General features: G+C 44.1%; 1 protein-coding gene across 4 annotated transcripts; it reads right to left on the bottom strand.

Annotated features, from left to right (window-relative positions):
• Nucleotides 1-876: 876 nt before the first annotated feature.
• LOC139370945 (dnaJ homolog subfamily C member 14-like) lies at nt 877-11,404 on the bottom strand. Of its 4 annotated transcripts, none has more exons than XM_071110862.1 (8): nt 11,365-11,404; nt 8,940-10,513; nt 8,515-8,621; nt 6,754-6,873; nt 6,265-6,425; nt 4,649-4,754; nt 2,933-3,250; nt 877-2,447 (listed from the first exon to the last, which is right to left on the bottom strand). In XM_071110862.1, exons 2-8 carry the CDS (start codon nt 10,239-10,241, stop codon nt 2,429-2,431), a joined length of 2,133 nt encoding a protein of 710 aa, XP_070966963.1. In that variant the 5' UTR covers nt 10,242-10,513; nt 11,365-11,404; the 3' UTR covers nt 877-2,428. The 4 variants fall into 4 exon arrangements, with proteins under 4 accessions (XP_070966963.1, XP_070966961.1, XP_070966962.1 ...); XM_071110860.1 differs by lacking the exon at nt 11,365-11,404 and adding an exon at nt 11,111-11,362; XM_071110861.1 differs by lacking the exon at nt 11,365-11,404 and adding an exon at nt 11,065-11,122.
• Nucleotides 11,405-11,674: the final 270 nt, after the last annotated feature.

Here is an 11,674-nt window from a genome sequence, read left to right on the forward strand (position 1 = left end):
TAGCGGAGAAAACTCAAATAAGCTGGCTTCTGGGAATCTGCAGCGGCCCAGAAAAGGCCTTTTATGGAAGAGAGGTGTGTTCTACACTGTTTCCATAGCGCTAGCTGTATGACTTCGGATAAGTCAGGTCAGAGGAGGAAAAAGACATGAAGTGCCTGTTTAATTTTTGGTTTACTGTAAATTAAGGATTAAACCCCTTTGAAGGAATGGGGAAGAACTGTCACGTAGCGATGCCCGGTGGCTTTCTGGAGCTAATGTAGAAAACGGGTAAACCAGGTCATGAGGTTCACAAGTGTTTTGCTCTGTTATGGGATCAGGTTTGTTCAATAGAAGTCAACCTGTGGAGGAGATTATTTTCCACCTGCACCACTTCCTTGACACACCCCAGAGGCTAGTGGGAAACAGTAGTCATTACAAAGAGCTGGATTCAATCCATAGCACTGAAGAGCTAAATTGTACATCAATTTACATTTTAAAGGCAATGTTTCCGCATTAACGGAGACTGCATTCACGGTAAACGCTGCATATGTTGGCTCAGTCGGTAATAACCTTTCAATTTCAAGCACGCTATAGCGCTGAACTTTGGTGATACGGATTGAATCCAGCCCTAAATGTTACTGTCCCGGGTGTCTCTATGGTCTTCCATCAGAAAAACAGAGCCATCCTAAAGGACCAGCAAGTTGTGTTGTGGACCACACCACTTGTGTATAAAGATGGGTGGGATCTAGTGTAAATTCTAAATGAATGAGTGTGCTCCAGAAGGGCCATTAGCTGGTTTCTGCTCCATTGGAATGACACAGCATTCTCCTGTCTTGTGAGTTGTAAGACACAATTCAATCCACGTAATTCACAAAACAATGAAAGTCCATTCATCCATCTGTAGGAAATCAGCTTTACTATGAAATCCAGAAAAAAGCTCAAATCAACTGAACAGTGATGTTTCACAATTGCAATAAACTCACACTTTCCTACCCACCAAAACATTTTTTTTTAAATGCACATTTAACCCCGATTGTCAGATTTTTTGCAATCTTTTTTTTGCATATACTGTTTAAAAATATAATGGGAAAAAATTAAATTAATCTGGGATTAGCAGGTCCCCCAGCTCTACCACGCTGGGAGCCGTTAGTTGACTTGCCGTTTTAGGCTGCTACTTAAGCCATACATTCTCAAGTCAACTAGGGTATCTAAAACATAATTGACAGCGCAAGCAATTCAGCCTAAAACTGAGATTCAATTAAACCTCCTATAATACCTCCAATTATGTGGACAATTGCATTATTTTTTTCACTGTAAAGAGAGCAAATAAACATGTGCAACAAGGGACCCTAGGTACCACTTAATCTCCCAACATGACACAAATCAAAAGTACAACCAACAAGAGGCTAATGGAACTGATACCAGGGCCCGTATTCATTAAGCGTCTGAGAATAGCAGCACTGATCTAGGATCAGTTTAGCCTTTTCATGGACAGGCCTGATCCTAGATCAGAACGCCTACTCTGAGAAGCTTGATTCATATTGCCCCAGACCTCTTAACATTTAAGAGGAATTAGACCAAATCTCCACAGGAAAAACAATGATTTGCCATAATGAGTAGAGAGACATTGTTAGAGATCTGAATTCTGTTCGCTCTATCCCTCTTCAATCTGGAGTATATTGTCTGAGCGTGGGGTGAAAGCAAAGGCAGTGGTAGCTTTTCTTTGAAATAAAATGTGGTGGTAATAGAACTGTAACTGTTGACATTCAGCTCCCCTGTCTTTCAATCAACCTTTAAACAGTTGGAAAGTAAATGTCAAAGAGTAGCCTCTGATAACTAATCTTTTACACTGCACAGTCATTGTGTTCTCAATGGAAACTTCGTTACCTCCAATCTTTAAAGGGTGCCGAGATGCAATTAGGAGCTGAAACTAGCTTTTTCTTGATCCATAGGATGCCGTCCAGACAATAACACCAATACTTAGGGACTGAAAGCAGTAAATAGCCTAGGTCCTTGACTCTCACAATATAACAGTCTTAATTGTAATGTGAACCTGCTTAAGTCTGATGCCTCATCATAGTGCTTCTACGTGGGATTCAATTTGTTGAGAGACAGAGTTGATATTTGGCAGAGAGACAACTTTCACTCACCAACTTACTTTCCAATAGTGACAAATGTCACAACTATGCAAACGTTCACTCTAACTTCATTAAAAGTAATAAAAATTGCAGAAAATCAGTTGCTCAAATGATAATCTAACCAGGTAACAATTGATCAAAGAAGGCAATGGGCGGAAGGATGGGTGTGTCAAAGCAGTAACGGGCAGACCAGCCCTCTCTCTGGGGACCGTCTTCTCCCAGGATGTAGCTTGAGCCGTTTGATCCAGCAATTCATAAATTCTGATTGGCTTCTTCCAGCCCTGTCCCCTCTCACACGAACACACACAGTTTCACAGTCTGCGCCAAGACCTGAAGCAAGAATAGATTACCTTTTTTGTTTAAAAAAATAATTACAAACGTGTCAAGAACATAAGCGTCCAATGGCATGTAATGATGCAGGATTGTGCAGGGAAGTAAGACCTAAGGAAATGTGTTCGCATTGTTAGCAATAGGCTTGTGATATCAGTGGCATGGCTACAGCTGTTTCACGAGAAAAAAAACAATGTGAGGGGGAGAAGCAAAAATACTGTCACCTCCTAACCCCAATTATACTTCAACTCTGAGTTAGTTCCGTCTTCTTCTACCTGGTCCAGACTCAAACCTCTGGCTCATGGCCTCTGTATTGTCAGGCTTTTGATACATGAGGCAGCCCCTGACCCGTGTGAATCTTCCTGAGTTTGACTGATCCTTCAACTTATGTACAGTAGGGGGAGGTCCAGGCTCGTCGACAGACATGGCCGTGTGTTGAGTGTCCCCGTGTTGCTACGATGACACGTCACAATGGCCGCTCTCACCTCTGGAAGGGCTTGCGGACCTTCCTCCTCCTGCGGGGCGGAGGCTTGCCTCCGCTATCGGCCCACGTCTCACTGGGCTCCGGCCGGAGCCCTCCCGGAGGCATGAAGAAGCCAGTCTGTGGTGGAGGAGGGGAGAAAGGTCCACTAGATCCGGGTCCAGCACCAGAGGGCTGGTGGGGGGTCGGTCCTGAGGGGAAGAAACCCCCGTTGGCAGCCATGTCGGGAGGAGGTCCCCCTTGGAAGATGCGGTTGAAGAAGTTCTGCAGGTCAGCGGGGTTGGCCGGGCCTGGAGGAGGGTGCTCTGGACCTGGAGGTGTCCTGAAAAGCATGGGAGCAAAGTAACATTCATTCTAAAAACATTCTTTACCTCAAGACACTTCCAACAGGTGACTCCAGGAAAATAAAGAAATAGGAGCACTCACCGTCTACATAGATCTGAGTTTTATTCACGGGACAAACAGGCTTCATCAGAGCCTTGGGTGGCCTTTCATTCCATTTTAATCTAGCCTATATTTAACCCTGATGCAAGTCACAATGAGATAGTTGCACAAGCACCTGCACTGACCACAGCATGTGCTCATTTAGAGCGGTCGATCACATAACACCTTGGTTGAGTCCCAATAATCTCTCCTTTCTCCCGAAATATGCACTACCCGGCAGACCAGGAGATCTGTGGCTAAATCAAGTACGCCTACTGTGCTGGCCAATCAGACAGCTCAAACCACTGTGCATACCTACAGCGTCCACAAACCATGACCAGAGAGAGGCTGTCAAAGAGCTGCTTTTCTTATGAGTGAGTTCATGTATATATTTTATTCAGCACTGTCAACACTTTTTATTCAACACCATTCTCTCTACTTCCCCTAGCGCTGCAGCTGCAATGAATGAGTAGCCAAGTGTATCAATAGCCTTGCATTTTTATTATTATTAGCAGCTCGTTGTGTCCATTTTAATATCGAAGAGTATTTCACTTTCTCTGGTCATAGGAACAACATGAATTTGTGCCTGAGGCAGATGCAGTGCGAGTCGAGTTTCACCATCAGGAGGAAGACTGTGTCCCCTCTCTTGTCAGTCTCACCGGAGGAAAGGAATTGAGAGCAGGGACCATGAGAGGCAGTCCCTCTGCTGCACTCTCCCTCCCTCTACTTAGACTAATGCCATGTTCAAAACAACTGGGAACTCGGGAATCTCAGACTTCTGCCTTCAGTGTGTTCCAGACAACTGCAAACTCTGGAAAAACGAGATCCGACTGGGAAAAATCGTTTTGAACGGTCATCCTCGGAAACTCGGGCATCTTTGACCTCTTTTTTTCAGAGTTCCCAGTTGTCTTGAAAGCACAACCATCAGTCCAGTAAAATAAAATGGATAATTATTAGCTAATTATTTCAATTTATGCTCAGCTGTGTATCGCAAGTGCAACACCAACTGATCTAGTTTGTTATCAAAGCTTGAGTTTTGATATATAATATGGTCTGAGAAGAACAATACTGGCAGGACAGGAATATAGCCAATATGCTGTGATAATGTATTTGGCCTACTGCACAAACCTAATTTCTACAGAGCTGTTTTATTAGGTTAATGTAAAAAAGTTGGGGACCATTTTTCTAGCCCATGCCTACACCATGCTTTTACATTTGTGTGAAGTAGTTAAAGAGTGCAGACTTCATGAGGAAAATTAGATTATTGGAACGCAACCCTCCTTAACCTGGGACCAACCTGTGGCGCTGCGTGGAGCTACTGTTGTTCTTGGAGCCGAAGGAGATGTGATAGGGCACGCGGTGTGTGTCTGGAGAGATGCCTATCCTCTGGCAGCCGGCCCACTCTGAAAGGTGAGAGCGGAGAAGTTGACAAAATAATCAATGTGACAATACTGAAGCAAGCGGCTAGGAGGAGAAACAGTCTGTCTGACTTTAGGTGTCTATATTACTGCATTGTCGGGAACGCGCTTGCAAGAAAAGGCATTTCACTGTACTTGTGCACATGACAATAAAAACTTGAAACATAACATTATTTGGTAGCTTAGAATTTAATTTAGTTGTAGAGCTTTTGAGCCTGTCAGTTGGCTTGTTAGAGGTTCAAGCAGCGAAGCTGGGTGAAACCACTATTGTATTTGTTGCCGTTTATTATTTTTCTCCTTCTGGCGATTTGGTGAAAAAAATGCAAATTCTTGTGAGATGTAAGGCCCAGGAGGGTGCAACTTTGCAAGATGGTAAAGGGCCAAGCGCCACACCCAATCATGCAATGCCATTCCAAATGGCTACACGGTGGCACTATAACAAGCGATTGAAAATGATAACTTTTAAAGGTCACACCCCTTTACCGAGTGTCCTAGACTCCTGACATTTGGTACTTAGGTCCCTCCCCTCACAAGGAACACATTTGCCTCAAGGACCTTTAAGGTCCGCCATGATGGATTTTCCGGCATTTTGAAATTTGTGAAAAACACTTAAGACGCTACTCTGACACCGAATTAACAATCCCCAAACTCTCACAAATTATGTTTCTCCAGTCTAGCAACTCAAAAAACATGGCCACTAATGACCAATAAACATTCACGCAGGCATGGTCTGGCACATAAATTCATCATCTATTATTGAAAATATATTTCACAGTTTAGATGGTACAATGTTTCTTTCTCTACACTATACTTGCTTATTTTGTCTCAAACTGAAACTATTCAAATGTTTGCAGCCAGGTAATGCCAGGGCGATTTCTGCATAGTGCATCTTTAAGTCAATACACAAAAGGCTATGGCATTAGCATCGATGAGAGCCAAACTATCCATGTGGGTGTCATTATAATTTAGCCCAAACTACCTCTTCCCCTACTGTATTTATTTATTTTGCTCCTTTGCACCCCATTATTTTTATTTCTACTTTGCACATTCTTCCACTGCAAATCTACCATTCCAGTGTTTTACTTGTTATATTGTATTTACTTCGCCACCATGGCCTTTTTTTGGCCTTTACCTCCCTTCTCACCTCATTTGCTCACATCGTATATAGACTTATTTTTCTACTGTATTGTTGACTGTTTGTTTTACTACATGTGTAACTCTGTGTTGTTGTATGTGTCGAACTGCTTTGCTTTATCTTGGCCAGGTCGCAGTTGTAAATGAGAATATGTTCTCAACTTGCCTACCTGGTTAAATAAAGGTTAAATAAAAAATAAAATAAAATGACACGGCTTGTTCGACATTGACCGCATTGCAGTTGGCGATTGCAGACTTACTGATATACAAATCACCTTGCATTATAAATAACTACTCAAAATTGACCCACAATGCATTACAGTTTTGACGCTCGTGAACACAGCCATAGTTAATCCAGTACCTGTGATGTCGTAGACTTTGCCATCCATGCAGGCGAAGTAGGTGATGCGTAGGCCTAGCAGGCTGGACTCGGCCCACAGGTCTCCCTCCTCGGCGCTGTGGCGTCTGTTACACTCTGCACAGAATCGCGCCTCAGCAGGCTCCCGGTCCATCTCAAACCTCCTGCACACACAGGGAGTAATAAGGGGGAGAGGAGTCAGCAACGTAAACTAAACCATGCAGAATGGGATGCTCTTTGTGTCTGGCCTATGCTTGTTTCCTTTCTGTAATAAAGATTTCATAGCAAGCAAAAGTATAAATAGAATTTGAGTGATTGGGAGTAGTCACCATATTAATTTAGGTAAATACTGTAAATGACAAGACTGCAGTGCAGGTAAATTATATTACTATTCCAATCCCTCACTTTTACAAAAGTCTGCAGGGTGTTGGTTGTAAATGTATGATATTTTTTCTAGATATTACAGATATTAATTCAGTCTGAGTGACATACCTGTGTTTACCCTCACACTTCGTACACATCATGGTGTTCATAGCTTCCTTCAGGTCATCCTGCAGTTTGGTGAGGAACTCATTCATCGACTTGGAGAGTTCCGTCTGTGCCATGCGCTTCCTGAGAGGACCAGGCAAACAAGTCAACGCCATATCAACTACACCAAACATCCCATCGGCCTTCAGTGCAGTCATTCGATCACGGTTTCCTGCATTTGAATTAAGTAATCTACTCACAGCACGTATTTTCTATGCATCCTGTTACTGAGGAACTAAACCAAACATCTCACAGGCCTTTAGATTGACTATACCATGCTAAGGACTAGAGGTCGACCAATTAATCGGAATGGCCGATTAATTAGGGCCGATTTCAAGTTTTCATAACAATCGGATATCGGTATTTCTGGGCGCCGATTTGCTGATTTTTTTTTATACCTTTATTTAACTAGGCAAGTCAGTTAAGAACACATTCTTATTTTCAATTACGGCCTAGGAACGGTGGGTTAACTGCCTTGTTCAGGGACAGAACGACAGATTTTCACCTAGTCAGCTCGGGGGATCAATCTTGCACCTTACAGTTAACTAGTCCAACGCAATAACGACCTGCCTCTCTCGTTGCACTCCACAAGGAGACTGCCTGTTACACAAATGCAGTAAGCCAAGGTAAGTTGCTAGCTAGCATTAAACTTATCTTATAAAAAACAATCAATCATAATCACTAGTTAACTATACATGGTTGATGATATTACTAGATATTATCTAGCGTGTCCTGCGTTGCATATAATCTGACTGAGCATACAAGCATACAAGTATCTAAGTATCTGACTGAGCGTTGGTAGGCAGAAGCAGGCCCGTGAACATTCATTCCAACAGCACTTTCGTGCGTTTTGCCAGCAGCTCTTCGTTGTGCGTCAAGCATTGCGCTGTTTATGACTTCAAGCCTATCAACTCCCGAGATGAGGCTGGTGTAACCGAAGTGAAATGGCTGGCTAGTTAGTGCACGCTAATAGCGTTTCAAACGTCACTCGCTCTGAGCGAGCAAGTTGTTCCCCTTGCTCTGCATGGGTAACGCTGCTTTGATGGTGGCTGTTGTCGTTGTGTTGCAGGTTCGAGACCAGGGAGGAGCGAGGAGAGGGACTATACTGTTACACTGGCAATACTAAAGTGCCTATAAGAACATCCAATAGTCAAAGGTTAGTGAAATACAAATGGTATAGAGGGAAATAGTCCTATAATTCCTATAATAACTACAACCTAAAACGTCTTACCTGGGAATATTAAAGACTCATGTTAAAAGGAAGTACCAGCTTTCATATGTTCTCATGTTCTGAGCAAGGAACTGAAACGTTAGCTTTCTTACATGGCACTTTTACTTTCTTCTCCAACACTTTGTTTTTGCATTATTTAATCCAAATTTAACATGTTTCATTATTTACTCTAGGCTAAATTGATTTCATTGATGTATTATATTAAGTTAAAATAAGTGTTCATTCAGTATTGTTGTAATTGTCATTATTACAAATAAATAAATAAAAATAGTCAGGTTAATCGGTATTGGCTTTTTTTGTCCTCCATTAATCGGAATCGGTGTTGAAAAATCATAATCGGTCGACCTCTACTAAGGACCAGTTAGGAATTTCAGATGAAGACATATTACCTATTGTGAGAGGCCTGAGTTCTTCTTGAAGGTGCAGTCATTTTATCATAGTTTCTGGCATTTGATTTAAGTACTGATCAAGTAGTTAGGATGTCTTCTACTCACAGCTCGTATTCCCTCCGTGTCTCTGGGTTACTGACGATGTCCCAGGCAGCCCTGAGCACCTTAAAGGCCTCCCCAGCGCGCGGGTGCTTGTTCTTGTCTGGATGGATCTGAGAGAGGAAGGAAAAGAGAAAGATGGACAGATGTAAGGGGCAGTGCAGATAATGTGCTAGAGCAACTAAGGAAGGCTCAACAGGTTGGCTACTTCTAGTCATTCTCTGATTACATTTTATATTGTGGATATAAAGCAACAAAGATACATGCAGCCAGGCAGAGCTAAGGGCAAAAATGCTTTGGCTTGTGTTCTGACAGGCAAAGCTGAAATTATTTGACCATAATGGCTACACACTCGCCAGTTGATCAGTTCCACTCATTTTTATCATTCACCTGTACTCATAAAATGTAATGCCCATCTCATTTAGACTCACCTGGACAGCCAACTGTCTGTAGGCCCTTTTTAGCTCAGCTTCAGTTGCGTGGGCCTCCACCCCCAACACTATAAAAGGGTCCAGCTCCTCTTCAGGGACCTGAGCCAGCGCCAGCAGTCTCTCCAGCTCCTGCCCAGGCTGGTACCTAACTGCTCCACCGGGAGAATCTGGGGTGAAAGGGGGCACCTGGGTGGTGGTGCCTCTCCTCCTCCTGAACCAGCCGCTGATCCTTTGCACTAGCGAGGCCACCCTGCTCCAGACCTTGGAGTCCTGCACGGCTGTCCACCACCGCTGGCCCCTCTCCCCGCCCAGCCGGACGAGCGTGAACCGAACCCACTGGGAACCCAGCAGCACCACAGCACAGAGGAGTCCGAAGCAGGTCAGGGAGACCTGCCAGACCCACTCCACCGAACGGATGCTCTTATCCACCAGGACCGTTCCAGCGCAACTCACCCTCTCCAGCACGCGCCGGGCGTCCGCCTTCATTCCCGGCACGTCTGTGACCTTGTTGAGCAGCTGTGAGCCGAGGTCATACAGGGCTACCCCTGCGGCTTCCACAGCCACCCCGCAGCGGTGGGTCACAGAGACAATGAGCTCCACTACCATGTGGATACAGGAGATGCACCAGGGGCTGAGCGACTCTGACAGCAGCTCCCTGAAGGCCAAAGTAAGCTGGGTGCCTGTCTGACGCCGGCCCCGGCCCTGGTGGTGGTGGTGGTTGCGCCTCCGGGCCTGCTTGTGCCTCCCACCACCCGATGACAGGGACCCTTTCGGGAGGTAGGATGATGATGTAGCCTGGGTATTCTGCTCGGAGGCTGCCACCACTCCTCCTCCGCTGTTCCGGAAACGGCTTTTCCTCCCTCCGGCCCCTGAGCTCTTCCATCCAGACTCCCCGTTCATGCCAGGCTCCCTCCCAACTTCGTTTCGGCCTCCTCCATTCTCGTCTTCATCTCCACCCTCAGTCTCCTCATTTCCTTCTCTGACCACATGCTCCGCCCCTTCCTGTTTCAGAGAGACTTCATCCTCTTTGGCCTCTGAAATCCCACAATACTCCGCTTCTTCTGAGTCCTGGTTGATTGGAGTTGGGATATCCTGAGGGGTAGCTTTGAGATAGTCTGTCATGTCCTCTTTGGGAACTGGTTGATGAGTTTCCTCATCTCCTCTGACTTCCCACTGGTCAGGCATGGAGGTGGAAGACGAGAGGGTAGGAACACCTGAGGGCAGCTCTTCAGGGCTCTCCTCAGCTGCCTCTACAGTCCATGTCTCTTCCTCCATCTCGCTCTCAGCCACCCCTTTCTCCATCTTCAGCCCTGTCTCTTGATTAAAGTGCCAAAAAAAGTCTCCACTCTCACGGCAGGTAGGGACCTTGACCCATTCTCACTGACCGCACCTTCTCTGACACTACACTTCAGCAGGGCTGAAGAGTCAGATAAGGACGGCTGAATAATACTGGAATGGCAGGCGCCATTGTCCACGGTAGCCTGTCCAATGCAGAAACTTTGAAGGCATTGGATCAAGGATCAATCATTACAATCCTTGGGCACGACTGGCCTCATCTTGTATCTGGTTATTGCCTGTGAAAAGAAAGCAAGTTTAAACATTAGCCTTAACACTTTCACTTTATTTGCACTAGAACAAAGGGTATAATCTAAAGGCAAAGCTCACAAAGAAATGACATTAAATAGGATATGGAGTATCTGCATGTATCATTGTTATTATCAATTGTGTTTTCTACTGTAGTGTGCCTTGATCAATATTCTCCATAGCACGCTTCATGACCGCAGCACTCAACGAGCTGCTTCATATCGCCGACATTTTGAAAAGATAAACCAAACTCTAAAGCTCTCTGGTTGTCAGTAGTTGCACTAGCTAGAAATATAATTAATTTCTAAACCCATAACTGACTGGGATGGAATATATCAGAGAATACTGTGGGCACTCTTCGGTTCTAGCAAATTAGCTATGTCGCCAACGTCGCGAGCAAAATGACCAACTGTCTCAAGACTAACAGCTAGCTAACATTTTGTTGCTCGTGTTTAGCTAACTAGCAACTGTAGCTAATGCAATTTAAATAATCTTAACGGCGGATTATTGATAATATTATTTGAGCTATTTTAATGCTTACACTGACGGAAATAACATTGGGAAAGATGACAGCCAGTGCAACTCACTTTTCTCTTCCGTAAAGGAAGGGAAGATGATAAAATGTAGTCTTCCTTTCGAAGTGGCTAACCCGAGCCCTGTAGCTGCTCCTCAAATTGACCAAATATGGCAAACAGAAATTCTAGTCGTAGAAAGAAAATGTAGTTATTGAATTGTGTATGAAACTATTATTATCCTGTATTAGGAGAGTGTTTTCGTGCTGCTTATGCAGATATTATATATTTTTGTTCTTGGCTATCGCTGTCCTTGCTGTTTGTCTTACTATATTTCACTTCCGAGGGCAGCAGACACCTCACATAAACCACTACTGAGACGCGAGAAAGAATAAGCAAGACCTAGCAAGAATAAGGCCGTGTCGTGACCTCGGCCATTTCCCTTCAAAATAAAAGTCAGCCAATGACGATGGTAAAAAATAATACACTAGTCGCAAATCGTAACATTTTATTTGGAATTTAGTTTAACAATCGAACAAAACAATAAAAATGAAAATAGTTCCTTAAAGCAAATAATGTTACATTGACAATATTGTTAAAGATAGACTCAGCTAAATCATTTTGACATGAGAAGCCCCA

This window comes from Oncorhynchus clarkii, chromosome 17, assembly GCF_045791955.1.
Source record: "Oncorhynchus clarkii lewisi isolate Uvic-CL-2024 chromosome 17, UVic_Ocla_1.0, whole genome shotgun sequence".
NCBI classification, from domain to species: Eukaryota; Metazoa; Chordata; class Actinopteri; order Salmoniformes; family Salmonidae; genus Oncorhynchus; species Oncorhynchus clarkii.

Coding starts and splice junctions, on each gene's coding strand:
- LOC139370945 (XM_071110862.1), bottom strand. CDS start 10,241: ATGGAGAAAGGGGTGGCTGAGAGCGAGATGGAGGAAGAGACATGGACT. Junction 6,426..6,753: donor AAGTGTGAGGGTAAACACAG/GTATGTCACTCA, acceptor CTGTGTGTGCAG/GAGGTTTGAGATGGACCGGG. Junction 4,755..6,264: donor CAAAGTCTACGACATCACAG/GTACTGGATTAA, acceptor CTCACCTTTCAG/AGTGGGCCGGCTGCCAGAGG.